At 34.8% G+C, this 17474-nt stretch overlaps 1 protein-coding gene across 6 annotated transcripts in view; it reads left to right on the forward strand.

Annotated features, from left to right (window-relative positions):
* Positions 1 to 17474, forward strand: part of ELF2 (E74 like ETS transcription factor 2) — a 113566-nt gene that overhangs the window by 35258 nt on the left and 60834 nt on the right. For 4 of the 6 annotated variants that reach the window (XM_012766297.3, XM_012766300.2, XM_076010614.1 and 1 more), the window contains one exon: positions 16396 to 16561. The exons of 1 other annotated variant lie outside the window; for it this stretch is intronic. In XM_012766297.3, coding sequence (XP_012621751.1) covers positions 16396 to 16561 — 166 coding nt within the window. Of the gene's footprint in view, positions 1 to 16395; positions 16562 to 17474 lie in introns of those variants that run through there. One more of the 6 variants, XM_012766305.2, reaches the window with a different exon arrangement.

Below are 17474 nucleotides of genomic sequence, written 5' to 3' on the forward strand. Positions count from 1 at the left end.
TATCCACTTAAAAATTGATAATTAGTAAGTCAGAAAATAAAATCAGGTTTTGAAATTTTACATATGTAGAATTTTGAATCAGTAGCAGATGGGAATGGAAAATAACTGTACCAGGCCGGGTGTGGTGGCTCACGCCTGTAATCCTAGCACTCTGGGAGGCCGAGGCAGGTGGATTGCTCAAGGTCAGGAGTTCGAAACCAGCTTGAGCAAGAGTGAGACCCCGTCTTTACTATAAATAGAAAGAAATTATTCGAACAACTAAAAATGTATAGAAAAAATTAGCCGGACATGTTGGTGCATGCCTATAGTCCCAGCTACTCGGGAGGCTGAGGCAATAGGATCGCTTGAGCTCAGGAGTTTGAGGTTGCTGTCAGCGAGGCTGACACCATGGCAATCTAGCCTGGGCAACAAAGTGAGACTCTGTCTCAAAAAAAAACAAAAAAGAAAAGAAAAGAACTGTACCAGAAATATATGGCCTTCCGGGTCCTGGCTATTCCTGCCATTCAGTAAAGTGTGAATATTGGAAGAGATCTAAATAATAATATAATAGTGCTGACATAATACTCTGACAGGTATTTGGTCAGAGATGAGGTAGGAAAATGGCGAATTTTCTGTATTAAAAAAATCTGTTTTCTCTATTTTCTGTGAAAGATACTGCTATTGCTGATGCTTGGCACCAGTATAATGGTATAGTGGCATGCTTTAGAAACAAGTTAGGACATCAGTCTGTGTGTTCTGGAGTCTGAATTCTTTTCCTTGCTTGCTTGGTGTCTGTTCAGTCTTTCAAGATCCAGATGGGCAAATTTAGTGGGAATAGGGTAAAGTAAAGGTACTCCTTTTCTTTTGTTGGTAGATTGGATAACTCCTAAATGTTTGTTTTGTAATCAAATCCCAAACTGGTTCAAAGTCCAGTAAGAGAAGCCACAGGAAAAAAACCTACTTTATTCCCATATTCAATATCCATTTCTTCTTTCAAAATTCATTTTCTGAATGATCTCCTTTAGGCATGATTCACCAAAGAGATCAGGGACTTGGGAAACTGCCATCCCCTCCTATATAATCCAGACCAAATATTGCTTCTTCCTCAAAGCGCTTTCTCTCTGTCCTGTAGTTTTGCTCTGTTGGCATTTAACCCTGTGAGAGGAGCCAGCCATCAAGAGCAATAGGCAGGATGTATTTACCTTGTGGTGGTTAAAAGGTATCATTATCATTAATATGGGGAAAAAGAGGACCACAATTTGTTTCTGAAGATTCCTTATATTTTTCTTCCTTTACGTGGAACCCCCAGTGTTCATGTTCAGGAGAATTTATTATCATGGAAGAAAGAATCTGATAAATGAAATGACTTTACCAAGTTATTACTGACTAGTGATTTAGGTGATAGCTTTACAGAGTGATCACATTTTATGGAGGAATTCAGAAGAAGGGTATACCCTCCATGGGCATTTTAGGTAGTGTGGCACCAGAATGGGGGAACTATTCTTGGGGAAATTTTTATTCAAATTATACTATGTAGGTACCCACATACTTTCATTCATTTGTTCCTTTGAAAAAATATTGATAGACTACTTACTATCTATAAAGTACTTTTTGAGGCAGTGGGGATAAAGTGTTTTAGAAGGGCTATGAAATATAATTGAGGGTTAGAGATTGATGGATTAGGGGGTATTTTAATTAGGACATTCAGAGAAAGTTTCTCTGAAGGGGTAACATTTTAGTTTAGAGCTAAATGAAGTGAGGTATGGGGCCATACAAATATCTGGCAAAAGAGAATTCCAGGAAGGAGTTCTAGGAAGAGAGAAGAACCACTAATATTAGAAATATATTCTGATTTTACAAAGGGAGATTTGAGGATGATGGTGTTTGACACATAGATTTTTGTCTTATGAGCAACTTTTCAGGAATGTTTTCTATATACAGTAATATCTATACTCTAAAATGTAGGGTGGGGTGAAAAATGACCTGTGAAGCTTTTATAATCATAGTCTTAGAATCTGAAGAAAAAAAGAAAGTTTAAAAAGTGGTAGGCATGTAGAATGTTATTATCATGATTTTTAGCCTTTTTAAAATAACTTTTTTCCTGATTATAAAAGTAATACATTTTATAAAATTGGGATTATTCTATTTCTGACAATATCACAAAAATATAAACTATGATCTAATGAATATATATGTAAAAATTATTTAAAAAATAGTAATAAATATATAAAAGGCAGTCATATATTAAAAAATTCAACTACCTAATATGATTTAGATATATAGGGATAATTTATTATTAGAAAATATTAATATAATTTATATTAGTAGAGATAAGATTCTTGATGAAATAGGATTTTATAAAATTCAATATCCATTCTTGATAAAAACTCTTCATATAAATAGAGATGTATATTTCCTTAACATTACATAAAATAACATATATCAACAGCCAGCATTCTGTTTAATGGTCAATAGGTACATTTCTTTAAAATTGGAAAGAAGATAATTATGGTCACTACCTTTATTACTGTTTAATATTTTCTTGCAATCAGGCAAAATAATAAAATATATATAAATATTTAAAAACATACCAAATTATTATGGGCACATAATGTGACTATCCACTTGAGAAAACCAGAGAGTCTACTGAAAACCCACTAGACCTACTAATAGTGTTTGGTAGTTTGATTTGGTATAAAAATAACTAGCTTTTCTTTGTAAGAACTGTAATTAGAAGAGATTATAAAAAATAAGATTCTTTTTAGAAAATTAACAAAAAACCACAAAATGTTGAGGAATAAATGTAAAAGACATATGGGACTTATCTGAAAAAAATTAATGATACTGAAACACATAAAAGAATGCTTTAACTAACAAATATACTTTGTACTCAGGAAATATGGGAAGAGTTAATATTGAGGAGAATGTCAATTTATCACAATTAATCCATATATTTAATTCTGTCCGGTAAGTTTGTGGAAAACTGATTATATGGACCTAAAGATCATAGGGAAGAGTAAATATTCAGGAATAGCCAAAGCAATTTTTGAAAAGGAAATGGATCCAAAAGGAAAGAATCCAAATTACAATTGGATCTCTTAGAAATGGGGTATTAATACTGAAAAAAATAAAAATGAGTTTAAATAAATTTTCAAAAACACAGTAAATACAAGTTCTGGAGGCATTTGCTTCCAGACAAACAAGATTGGGAGTTCTTCCACTTCAGGTTGTGATGGAATAACTGAGACCAGAACTATACTCCTAGCATAAACAACTAGGAACATCTACAAAACATAAGAAACCACAGTTTTGAAATACTGGACAATAGGCAGCATAGCACTCTGCTTCCTGAGAGAAGAGAAGATCACTTCTTTGATTGTGCTGGTGTATTGCTTAGAGCCACTTTCTGGGCCACAGTGTAGGGAAAAGGAACCCAAGTAGAGCATAACTGTCTCACTGAATTGAGGAAACAAAATTTGAAATTTGGAGAGGCTAAAACAGGTAATTTGAGGGGTGAGTATGTAAGAGGAAGAAGCTGTTCATAGAACATTAAAACTCTGCCTTGGGATCCCCTGAGTCTTTGGCTGATACTCAGCTGTTCAAGTGTAATATGAAACTCCATTGAAGCCAGGCGTGGAATGACCAGAAAGGATTTAAACTGGCTATTTAACTGAAAAATTTAGAGTTCACTCAGGGCTGGGAAATATTAGAGCTCTAGTCAGCTCGATGGAGAGTCCTTCTTGAATGTCCAGGGCATTCATTAAGGACTCCAGAATGGTCATCCTTTGTATAGTATAGCTAAGCTTTGGATAGTATAGTCCTAGAAGAAAGCATAGTCCAAACTTGCCCTAAAAAGACTTAAAACTACGAGGGCTGTCCAGAAAGTATCCAATCATGTAATATGAAAATTAACGTTTTTTTTTTCTTTTTTTTAGACAGAGTCTCAGTCTATTGCCTGGGCTATAGTGCCATGGCATCAGCCTAGCTCACTCACAGCAACCTCAAACTCCTGGGCTCAAGCAATCCCTCTGTCTCAGCCTTCCAATTAGCTGGGACTACAGGTATGCGCCACCATGCCCGGCTAATTTTTTCTATATATTTTTTAGTTGCCCTATTAATTTCTTTCTATTTTTAGTAGAGACGGGGTCTCACTTTTGCTCAGGCTAGTCTGGAACTCCTGAGCTTGAGTGATCTGCCTGCCTCGGCCTCCCAGAGTGCTAGGATTACAGGCGTGAGCCACCGCACCTGGCCGAAAATTACATATTGATAGTGTCGAATACTTTCTAGACAGTCCTCGTAACTATCTGTCATAACAGATACTTTTAAGGCAACAAAATGCAGCATCCAACAATGTAAAATTTACATAAGAGAACCAGATGAAACTTCTAGAGATGAAATACTATCTAAAAAGAAAAATTCACTGGATGGGATTAAAAATAGATTAAATCCTACAGAAGAAAAAACAATGAATTCGAAGACAGCAATAAAAACAACATTATGGGTCGGACATGGTAGCTCATGCCTGTAATCTGAGCACTTCAGGGAAAATCACTTGAGGCCAGAAGTTCGAGACTAGATTAAGCAACATAGCAAGACCCCATCTCTACAAGAAATAGAAAAATCAGCTGAATGTGGTGGTGCATGCCTGTAGTCCCAGCTACTTCGGAGGCTGAAGCAGGAGGATCGCTTGAGCTCAGCCCAGGAATTTGAAGCTGCAGTGAGCCATGATGACACCCCTGCACTCTAGCCTATGTGACAGAGCGAGACCTTGTCTCAAACAAAACAAAGCCCTACATAATGAAGCACAGAGAAAAAAACTGAGTGGAAAAAAAGGAACAAAGGCCCAGTTACCTATGGGCTAATATCAAGTTGTCTTAACATATTTGTAATTCAAGTCCAAAAATGAGAGGACAGAGGGAAACAAACAAAAACATATGAAGAAATAATGGCCATACATTTTTCAAATTCAATGAAAAGAATAAACCCATAGATCCAAGAATTTTAAACCCAAACATGATGGGATGAGGCCAGTTTCAGAGAGAAAAATCTTAAAAGCAACCAGAGAAAAAGATTCATTGCATAGAGAAGAACAAAGATAATCACTACAGATGTCTTGTCTGAAACTATGCAAGTCAGAAGATAATGATATCTTTAAAATGCTTAAATAATAAAAACTATCAACCTACAATTACATATCCAGTGAAAATGTCCTTCAAAATGAAGCTTTTGTCAAACAAAAGCTCTAAGAATTTATCACTAGCATACTTATCCTATAGGAAATGGTAAAATAAATTCTTTAGGCAGAATGTAAATGATACCAGATGGAAACTTGGATCTATACAAAAGAATAAAAACACTGGAGCAATGGTTAATATGTGGGTAAATATAAAATACTTTTTAAAATCAATTAGGAATCTTTTTAGTATGGTAAGAATACTTAACATGAGATCTACTCTCTTAACAATTTTTACGTATATAAGATCTTTTAAAAATTTTTTAAAAAGATAATTGTTTAAAACAAAAATAATGTATTGTAGAATTTTAATGGGATGAATTATGATAATAGAACAAAGGATGGGAAGAGGGAATTGGAAGAATACTATTAAAAGCTTTTTATATTATACATTAACATTATTTGTATGTATACTGTGATGTTAGCATATTTTAAGATCTCAGCAACCACTAAAACAATAAAACAAAGAAGTATTACTAATAAGCCAATATGTTACATAGAATGGATACTAAAAATAATCCAAAAGAAGACAAAGAAAATAAAAGGAACAAGGAATAAATGAAAAAAATTAATGAACAAAAAGTAACACAGTAGATTTATTTTATTTTTATTTTTAATTTTTAAGATGGTAGAAATAAACCCAGTTTATATCTTGTATCCATTGAAGTATGGAGAGAAAAATAAACCCAGTTTATTGATATTAAATGTAAGTATACTACAATTAAAAATGTAGATATTGTCAGATTGGGTTTAAGAAAAAACTTATTCAGGTTTCATACAAGAAATTTAGTAACACAGTTTAAAAATAGAAGTATAGAAATAGATATATTTCTACATTAAACATAAAAAAGATGGAGTGGTTTCAGGATAAGACTATTACCAGTGATAATGAGAGACATTTCATAAATAATAAAAGGACCATTTTGTCAAGAATTTCTAACAACCCTAAATGTGAATGCACTCAATATCATAGCTTCAAAATATGTAAACTATAAAGTGACAGAACTGAAAGAAGAAATAGATAAATACACAGGCTAGTTGGAGATTGCAGCATTTCTCTCTCAGTAATTGATAGAACAGGTAGACAGAAAATTGTTAAAGATTTAGTAGACTTGAATAACATTATCAACCAACTTTACCTAATGGACATTTATGGAACATTACCCTGCCGCACGAGAATATATGTTCAAGTTTGCATGGACAGTCAACCAAGATAGATCCTATAGTAGGCTATCAAGCATATCTCATAATATACAGAGAAAACTGTCTGACTAAAACAGGATTAAAATAGAAATTAACAAAAAGATAATTGTAAAATCCCCAAATATTTGGATATTAAGCAGCTTCTGTATAACTCATGGGTTAAAAAATAATTTGCAAGGAAAGTTAGTATTCAAACTAAATGAAAATGAAAACAATATATCAAAATTTGAAAGATGTAGCTAAAGCAGTGCCTAGAGGGAAGTATATAGCATCAAATATTTATATTAGAAAAGGAGAAAAGTCTAAAATAATTTAAGCTTTCACTTCAACAAGCTAGAACATGAAGATCAAATTAAACTCAGTGTAAGAAGAAGGAAGGAAATAATAGGAATTAAAATCACTAAAGTGGCTGGGTGGTGTGGTGGCTCACATCTGTAATCAGTCCTCTGGGAGGCTGAGGCTGGAGGATCACTTGAGGTCAGGAGTTTGAGACCAGCCTGAGCAAGAGCAAGACCCCATCACTACTAAAAATAGAAAAAAAATTAACTGGTAATGGTGGTGAGGACCTGTAGTCACAGCAATCAGGAGGCTGAGGCAAGAGGATCACTTGAACCCAGGAGTTTGAGGCTGTTGTGAGCTAGGCTGATGCTACAGCACTGTAGCCTGGGCAACAAAGTGAGACTTTTTCTCAAAAAAAAAATAAAAACCAAAATGACCAAAGTGAAAAATGTACAAAAAAAAATGTACAGATAATGGAGAAATTGAAGCAGATGTTAATCCTTTGAAAAAATTAACAAAATTGATGAATCTCTAACTAGATTGCACAGGGAAAAAGAGAAGGCAAAAATTACTATCAGAAATGAAAAGAGGCTGGGCACGGTGGCTCACGCCTGTAATCCTAGCACTCTGGGAGGCCAAGGCGGGTGGATTGCTCGAGGTCAGGAGTTCAAAACCAGCCTGAGCAAGAGCGAGACCCCATCTCTACTATAAATAGAAAGAAATTAATTGACCAACTAATATATATAGAAAAACTTGGCCGAGCATGGTGGTGTATGCATGTAGTCCCAGCTACTTGGAAGGCTGAGGCAGCAGGATTGCTTGAGCCCAGGAGTTTGAGGTTGCTGTGAGCTAGGCTGATGCCAGGGCACTCACTTTAGCCTGGACAACAAAGCAAGATTCTGTCTCAAAAAAAAAAAGAAAAGAAAAGAAAAGAGACGTTTACTATAGATAATATTAGCAACAACTTTTTGCCAATAAACTTGAAAGAAGACAAGTTCCTTGAAAGTCATTCCAAAAAGAATAGAGAGCCTGAATGGCCCATCTTAATTATATTTTACATAAATTGAATTTTTATTCAAAATCTTTCCCACAAAGAAAACTACAGGGCTGAATGGCTTTATTAATGATCTACCAAGCATTTAGGGAAAAATAATATCAATTCTATACAAATTCTTTCAGAAAATAGAGAAGGAAACATTTTATAACTCATTAATATCAAGCCAGCTTTATCCTGATACCAAGACCAGACAAAGATATATGGAAAGGAAATTGCAAACCAGTATCCTTTGTGAATATGGAAACAAACATTCTTAATAAAATACTATCAGTTACATCCAGCAACATATAAAAGGTGAGTCTTTTTAAAATTAAATGTGCAATTACCATATGATCTGGTAATTTGACTCGCAGGTAAATGTGAAGTGGAAGGGAAGAGAAGTGAAGGGATGTTCCTAGGAGCTCCTATAGCTGTATGAAGACAGGTGGATAGATAAGCAATTAGTATTTCTGCAATGGAATTTTTACCAATAAAAAGAAATGAACTATTGATACATGCAGCAATATATATAAATATTAACAGTAATACAGTCAAACACAAAAGAGCACAAACTGTTGATTCCAACATGAATTTTAGAAAAGATACATCTGTAGGTATAGAAATCTATAGGGATAGATCAGTGGTTGCCTAGGCCTGTGTGTGTGTTTGTATTTGTGTATGTGTGACTGACTGATACAGGGGGTGAAAGGGAACTTTCTGGGGTGATGGAAATCTTCTGTTTCTTGACTGTGATGGTAGTTATAGGGATGTCTACATTTGTGCAAATTCATAAGATAAAAATAAGATTTTCATCTGTTAGGTAGATTCTCCCACGAGTTTTATATTATGCAAATGGTATTTCTTTTTAAAGTTTTCAAATTACTCCTTATTGGCTTTAAGTTTTGTTGTTGTTGTTGTTGTTCCAATTGCTATTTTTAAATGAAAAAAAAAGAAATATTTTGATTTTTCATTTTAGCTATACAAGATCATTGTAAAAAACAATGAACTCAGATATACTGAAGAAGTGAAAATTCATCTTTTGTCTGCTTACCTCTTTTACCAGGTTATTAACAATTTAAGGGTTATTTTTTCAGACTTTTAAATATATTTAAAATACTTATCTAAGTGGAATGACACAATAGTACTGTTCTGTAACCCACTTTACCTTCCACTTATTTGTATCATGCATATTTTTCTATACAAACATGTAGCTAACTACCATAACCTTTTATTTTATTTATTTATTTATTTATTTATTTTTTGAGACAGAGCCTCACTCTGTTGCCCTGGCTAGAGTGAGTGCCATGGCGTCAGCCTAGCTCACAGCAGCCTCAAACTCCTGGGCTCAAGCAATCCTCCTGCCTCAGCCTCCCGAGTAGCTGGGACTACAGGCATGTGCCACCATGCCCGGCTAATTTTTTCTGTATGTATTACGTGGCCAATTAATTTCTTCCTATTTATAGTAGAGACAGGGTCTCACTCTTGCTCAGGCTGGTTTCGAACTCCTGACCTGGAGCAATCCACCGGCCTCGGCCTCCCAGAGTGCTAGATTACAGGCGTGAGCCCGGCCTACCATAACCTTTTAATTGATGCTGAATAGAGTGTCTCATTGTATGGATGTATGGATATATATTAGTTTATTCAGTCTCTTTTTGATGCATTTTATGTTTTCTTTTCTTTCTTTTTTTGGTATTATCAATATCTAGGGGACTTGTCTTAAAACTGGGTTTTCATAGCTAGCATACCATTTATACTTTGGTGACATATTTATTTAGAATGACCTCTGAGGGATAAACAGTGGGAGGTAGGGGAGGTTAGTCTCCCTAAAAGCCTGCCACACTGTATGTTTTAGTTTTTATTAGGTTTTTGAAGGTGGCTTTACTCTGCCACAAAATAAAAAATGTGGAACAAATTTATATATTTTTATCATACTCTTGAATTTCATTTCTTTCTATATATTCCTAAAATACATTGATAAAAGGATTGTAATACCAATGCCCTTAGCCACTTCACTGTATTTGTCTTTGGAAACTTATAATAACTGGGGAATATATAAAAGCTGAGTGCATATAAAAGCACTTTTTAGGTAAACACTGCAGTATTGTACACTTGTCCTGCCTCTTTGAACTAAGAATCTCTCTTTTTGAATGGAAATTTTCAAGATCACTGTTAGTGCTTATAATAGGGTTGCCATATAAAATACAAGATATCTAGTTAAATGCGAATTTCAGATAAACAAGTAATAACATTTTACTTTAAGTATGTCCCAAATATTTCATGGGACGTTCTTACATTTATTATTCATTGTTTATCTGAAATTCAAATTTAACTGGGTAGCTTGTATTTTTTTTTTTTTTTTATTTGCTAAATCTTGCCACCCTAGCTTGTAAGGAATTCGCTAGGTTGTGCCAAGACCCATGGATCTGGATATCATGTACTTTAATGATTGTGTATTTTGATGACTTGAGCAAAGTAATCCTAAGTAAAATAACCTAGTGGATGTGTTACTTTTTACAATTTTATTTTTCTTTTCTTTTCTTTTTTTTTTTTTTTTTTTTTTGAGACAGAGTCTCACTTGTTGCCCAGGCTAGAGTGAGTGCCGTGGCGTCAGCCTAGCTCACAGCAACCTCAAACTCCTGGGCTCAAGCGATCCACCTGCCTCAGCCTTACAATTTTATTTTTAAGCAAAGACTATTGATTTCTTCCTCTTCTATTCCCTTTCTCCAGTAAAATAGCTAACTCCTCTACACAGTACAAGGCAGTAGTTATCTGCATATCTGCATGCAGTAGCCATTATTCTCTATCATTTGGCAGAGAAAAAGCTCATGAAGTCGCTTGCCATCATAGATTAGCAAGTGTCGAATCTATAAATACCTGTTAATATTAAAATTTGTTGAGTTTTGTCATTTGAACCAAGCTACAAATACTTGTACTTAAATACCACTTTTGTTTATATGAAGTATATGTTGTTTAGGAGGATATAAAAATTGACTAAGATATATACCTTGCTCTCAAACATCTCACTATCTAGTCAAGGAGTTATATATGTAAACACATAATTATAATACAGGACAATGAATAGTAATAATATTAGGCAAATTGCTTGTTCTAGAAGTAGTTGGGGTGGAAAAATTAGTTCAGATTGGGGGATTGCAGAAGATTTCCTAAGACTAGATGAAAAGCCTTTAGTAGATGAAAAGCATTTGGACAGATGTGGAGGCTATAAAGTAATGAACAAAAGTCAGGGAAATATTCTTATGTAGGAATTAGGGGCAATGCCAGTAATAAAGTAGTTTATGTGAAGCGTAATGTAAGAAATAAGGCTGAAAGGGCGGTATAATCATTTCCTGGGGTTGCAGTAACAAAGTACCATAAACTGGGTGGCTTAAACAACAGAAATGTACTGTCTTTCAATTCTGGAGACTGAAAGTTTGAATTCAAGATATTGGCTGAGTTGGAGCCCTCTGAGGGCTATAAAGGAGAATCTCTTTCATGCCTCTGCTAGTTTCTGGTAGCTTCAGGTGTTCCTTGGCTTGTAGGTGCTGTTCTCCCTGTATCTTTATGTTGTTTTCCCTCTGTTTTGCGTCTGTGTCCAAATTTCCTTTTTCTATGAGGATAGAGTCAAATTGGATTAGGGATCCTCTTAATTATCTTAACTAGATCATTTGCAAGGACCCTATTTCCAAATACGGTCATATTTACAGGTATCAGGGTATTAGAACTTCTTTTTGGGGACACAGTTCAACCCATAACTGCAGGTTTGGGGGTTATATTTCAGAGCGTTAAATTCATTGTTTAGTAGGTTAAACTTTCTTTTTAAATAACTGGTGAGTCATTAAAACTTTTTGTGCCAGGAAGTAATAGTTCTGATAGCCCTCCAAAGTTGAGGGCAAATAGAAGACTATTACTATTGTTACAATATAATAACAGCTGTCACTAACTGAATATTTACTCTGTGCTCTGGCACTGTGTACATCTTTATTTAATTTTCAAGGGACTTTGTGAGGTATAAATATTATAATATCTTTTAAATATGAAGACACTGAGGTTTAGAGAAGAAAACAGTGGGGAGAACAGGAGGAGATACTGATTATTTGTTCCATTTAGGCTGAGTGCTTTTGGTTCTCAGGCCTGTAATTCTAGCACTTTGGGAGGCTAAGGAGGGAGAATTGCTTGAGGCCAGGATTTGGAGACCAGTTTAGGTAACATAGCGAGACCCCATCTCTAAAAAAAAATCCAGTAATTTATTCCATTTAGACATGTTAAGCTTGGCTGAATATTCCTGTGGTGATGCTAAGTTGGTAGTTTAAAATTTGGTTCAAAAAAAAAATTTTGGTTCAGATGATGGGTCAGAGTGGAGGACAAATAATTTGTAATCATCAGCATAGAGGTGCTGTTTGAAACCGTAAGAATGGGTGGGCTTGGATGAGAAGGTAGTATAGAGTTAAAAAAGAAAAGAGATGCTGAGGACAGAGCCTAAGTTGGCTAGATTTGAGTCACTAGAGATGAAAGAGAGGAGATGCTGAGAAGTATAATGGTAGAAAGAGAAAGTTGGAGGAAAGAATTTTAAAAGTCAGGGTGATAGTTCAATGTGTAAAAGTTTGCAGAGAGATAATAGAGAATGAAACCTGAAATAGAATTTGGTCATTATTGACATGTTGAGAGTATAGTTTCAGTGAGGTAGTGGAATCCAGATTACAAAGTATATGTAGATGAATCAGGGAGTTAGACTATCCATTTGAGAACTGTATACAGGTATAAAAGGTAAAGATCAGTTAAAAGAAAGAACAATTGAATTTCTTTAATAGAAAATGATTTTAACTTTTTATGGTCAAAGGGAAGGAACCATTGAAATATTAAAATAAAACAAAATCCAAATAAGATATCAAGAGAAAAGAATAGGGCCAGAATCCTAACTGGTGGGGAAGAGAGTGTAGATAAAGATATTAGCTTTGTACAGAATTTTAGTCCTCAAGTATTTCATGATATAGAAAGTTTGATTTATTTCATATTGTTCAGGTGGGGCTGGGGAGTTCCCAGTATAAAACAATGTCAGATTAATTTTGCTATTAAAAATACTATTAGATTTCAGAGGAAGGAAGGAATTTATAAGACCCTTGGATTATATATAAACAAAATATTCACTTCTTGGGTCAACACTAGTTCAAATGCCACTTCCGATGTTGCTTTCTGAGTTTCTAATGGTTGGAGAACTTAATAATCTTCACATATTTCAAGCTTCTCATTAACAGCTATTTTATAGCTAGATGGTACTGGCTATAGGCTGTGGTTGTAAAGCTGAGCAAGAAGCATAGAGGATTCAACTGTTATTGTATCCCATTTGTAGGAAAGAATTTTTTGTAATGTTAAAAAGTGGGACTTATGTTTTGCCTTATACAGGTAGGAAATTCATTATTAATCAGCATATACTTTTTCCTTTTTTAAATTTTTTTATTAAATTTTTAAAATTTCTTTCATTTTTATTTTTTCTTTTATTTTAGTAATTATTCCTTCTTCGCTAAGCATATATATTTTTTCTATTTAAAAAAGTTCTTGGCCGGGCGCGGTGGCTCACGCCTGTAATCCTAGCTCTCTGGGAGGCCGAGGCGGGCGGATGGCTCGAGGTCAGGAGTTCAAAACCAGCCTGAGCAAGAGCGAGACCCCGTCTCTACTATAAATAGAAAGAAATTAATTGGCCAACTGATATATATATAAAAAAAAATTAGCCGGGCATGGTGGCGCATGCCTGTAGTCCCAGCTACTCGGGAGGCTGAGGCAGAAGGATCGCTCAAGCCCAGGAGTTTGAGGTTGCTGTGAGCGAGGCTGACGCCACGGCACTCACTCTAGCCTGGACAACAAAGTGAGACTCTGTCTCAAAAAAAAAAAAAAAAAAAAAGTTCTTACAGTATCTTAAGGCAGGTGTGCAAGCATGTGCCTGTAATCCCAGCTAGTCTTAGAGGCTGAGGTGGGAGGATCACTTGAGCCCTAGAGTTTGAGGTCAGGCTGGGCAACATAGTGAGACTTTGTCTCTGAAAAACAAAAAGCCAGAAAACATAGCCCAGAGAACTGGACACATAAAAACACACTCTGAATTTTTCTGTATCTTTTTTTGTAATTAAATTTTTTTTGATGAAATATTTCATACAAAATGAAGAGTATATCTAGGTCTATAAAAATCTATATGTACATTATAAGAATAAAAAAAATACACATTACCTATCACTCAGATTAAGAAATGGAAATTACTAGTATTTTAGAACACTAAGTGTGCCCCTCTCTTATATCACCATTCCTGTCTCCAGAGGTGCCATTATCCTGACCTATGTATGTACTATCACTCCTTTAGTTTTCTTGATAGTTTTATGATCTATGGAAATATTCATGAACACTATATTGTTTATCTTGAAAAAATGAATAATGTGCCAAGCTAATTGAGTTAGGAAAGGGTTATCATAGATGAATGCTTCCTGGATTTGCATTAATTAATTAATGCTAGCATTAATTAACCTGGATTAATAGTCTGGTATCAGATCTGCTGAGTTTCAAGGGCTTCTCTTTAGGAAATTAGTGAGCAAAGTCATGGGTTAGTTCTTGGTAACATATTGCAAATCCTGGCCAGGTATCCGGCAGTGGTACAGTATGGGCCAGGTATCACATATTTGTTCAGCAGGTATATGGTCACATAAAGAGAGTACTGTTTCATATTTTTTGTTTCTAAGCTCATGGTGCTCTTCCTCCAGCATATAGTAGATTAAAATGGAGTACATCTGGAAAGTGAAATGAATGTTCTCATCTGGTCCAGGCAGCAGGGCAAGGTGGAGTGAGTTGATACATCAAGGCAAGCCAAGTATGGATAAACATCTGGAACAGGCTGAACTGGGCATTTTGTCCTTAAGAACAATGTCAGTGGTAATCGTGGTGATGATAGCTCGTCATGCTGTGTCAGGAGTCACACTGCTATCTTCTGGACTGGTTGCCCGTTAAATGTGGTACACAGCTAGCATCCTGGCATCTCTCTTCACAGTCTTCCTGAAGATACCTATTATTTCTCTCCTCTGTTGGATCTCCTATATCCTAATTAGTTGTTGTCTTTTTTTTTTTTCTTTTTAACCTTATTCTCTTTTTGATGGGATGAACTCTTAAGTTGCTTTTTAGGAAGGATGCATAGAAGATAAATATTTTGAAGTCTTTCATATCAGAGAAACTATCTTTATTCCACTTTCATAAGATGGTTTGGGTGAAAAATTCTTGGATGGAAATAATTTTCCGTCATAATTTTGAAGGAGTATCCTCCATTGTCATATTCCTTCTAGTATAACTGTTGAGATTACTGAAGTCTGTGTCCTGCTTCTTTGGATGTGACCTGTATTTTCTTTCTTGAAGCTTGTAGAATCTTCTTTTTGTCGTCAGTATTATGATATTTCACACCTCATTTTAGGTCTTTTAATTTTAATTTTTTGTACTAGACACTTTGTGGATCCTTTCAAATGAACAGCTTTTATCCTTCTGCTTTAGAAAATCATCTTGATTTACTTCTTTGATTTCTTTCCAAACATTTTTTCCCCCTTTTTCCTTCTGTTTGCTTTTTGTGGAACTCCTATTATAATGGGCCTCCTGCACTGATCCTCTAATATTGCCATCTTTTATCTCCTATTTTCTATTGATTTATCTTTTTTTCTCTGGTTCCTGAAGATTGCCTCAATTTTATGTTCCAAGCCTTTATTTCTTCATTTCAGCATCTTGTTTTTCAGGAACTCCTTATCTGTATTTTTAAATGTTCTTTATTAAATTGCATTCTGTTTTTATTTTATGGATATGATATATTATCTCTGTGTAGAATATGAAAATGGATATGCATATATTCTGTGTTAGAGGCTTTTGCTTGGATGTCTAGTAATATTTGTCTGCTCATGATTAAAAGTGGGGAATTAAAAAGTTGATTGGAAATTCTGTTTTTGGTACAATATGATGCTGTTGGTTTTCCCTCTCCAGAAAGTAACTCCATTCTTCTGTTGAGGTGGAGGAGGTCTAGTTGTCTAGCATCATGGAGAGAGGATCTAGGGATCAAAGTGCTTTCTAAACAGCTTTCATGGAATCTTCTTAGTTTTAAATACCCTCCTCTTTCCCTACCATTGTTGCTTCTCCATTTCCAAAAGTAATTATTGCTTTCTGTAGATTCTGCACTGTACTGTGTTGTTGTTTCTCAGCTTTCTTTTGCTTACCAGGCTATAATTTGGCTTTCCAGGGTCTGCTAAACCACTTAATACTCATCCATCCATTTTCAGTCTTATAAGATTTTGTACTTGTCTCTTCTTGTTTGTTCCTCTTATCTCTTCTCCTTGTGGGTTTAGGTATTAAATAAAGTCTTTTACTGCTGTTATAATGGGCTTTGATGAGAGAATGAAATTATATGCATGTTTTTAATCTATCTGAATCCTAAAGCCCTTATTAAAAATGTTTAACCTATGTCTCACTTCTTGAGACTTGAAAGGATTATTAAAGTTAGCCCTTTTCATCTCTTTTTGTAGTTTTTACATTCATATTTATAATATATGAAACTCATTTTGTAGACTACTTGAGACTGTATGAATTCAAGGATTTATAAGTGAATCTAGAATTTGTGAATATTATAAAGGTTGATTGTTTTTTAAATTTGCTCTTGTAGGAAAGTGAAAAGGTTTCTGAATATCCAGCAGTGATTGTGGAGCCAGTTCCAAGTGCCAGATTAGAGCAGGGCTATGCAGCCCAGGTTCTGGTTTATGATGATGAGACTTATATGATGCAAGATGTGGCAGAAGAACAAGAAGTTGAGACCGAGAATGTGGAAACAGGTAGACATCTCATAAAATGTTCATTATTTATAACTTTCATTTTGTAAGCTTCAAAAGTACTATTGCCAGATGAATAATATTAATATAACGAAGAACCTTTTTAAAATGCGATTTAGTATAGCTTGGAAATCAGTGAAACATCTCTGTTTAAGGGAATTTATATAGATATAACAGAGTTCTACAGTATAATTCTTTGAACCCTACACACAAAATTACAGTTCTATAATGCTAAAATTATTTATTATTTTTTTCTGGGAGTACAAATATTTAGTAGTTGTTATTAGCTCATAGAAGTCAATAGGCAAGTAGTTATAGTTATGAGGATAACTTTTTAATTCAAAAAATAAATATGGAGGCTGGGTGCAATGGCTCATGCCTGTAATCCTAGCACTTTGGTAGGCCAAGGTGGGAGGATTGCTTGAGGCCAGGAGTTCAAGACCAGCCTGGGCAACAGTGAGACACCTTCACTACAGAAAATAAAAGAAAAATTAGCCAGGCATGGTGGTATGTGCGTGTATTTCCAGCTACTTGGGAGGCTGAGGCAGGAGGATCGTTTGAGCTCAGGAGTTTGAGGTTGCAGTGAGCTATGATGATACCACTGTACTCTAGCCTGGGTGACAGAGTGAGAGAGACCCTATCTCAAAAAAAAAGAAAAAAAGGTATTGTCATTCTGTAACTGATTATGAGTTTCTTTGAATTAATATCGATGGATCAGTTTTTGTTGTTGTTGTTAGGTTAGAAGCATCTTTGTAGTAGTATACTAGATTCCTATTCCCATTTACCTTCTTAGAAACCTTAGTATTTCAGTGTATGTGTGATGAAATAGCTATATGTTGAATTAGGGATTAGTATGTATAATTCTTTGAGAAATCTTTTAGTTTTTGCTATTGACAATAAAGAAAATAGTGTATTT

Source organism: Microcebus murinus, chromosome 15 (assembly GCF_040939455.1).
Source record: "Microcebus murinus isolate Inina chromosome 15, M.murinus_Inina_mat1.0, whole genome shotgun sequence".
NCBI classification, from domain to species: Eukaryota; Metazoa; Chordata; class Mammalia; order Primates; family Cheirogaleidae; genus Microcebus; species Microcebus murinus.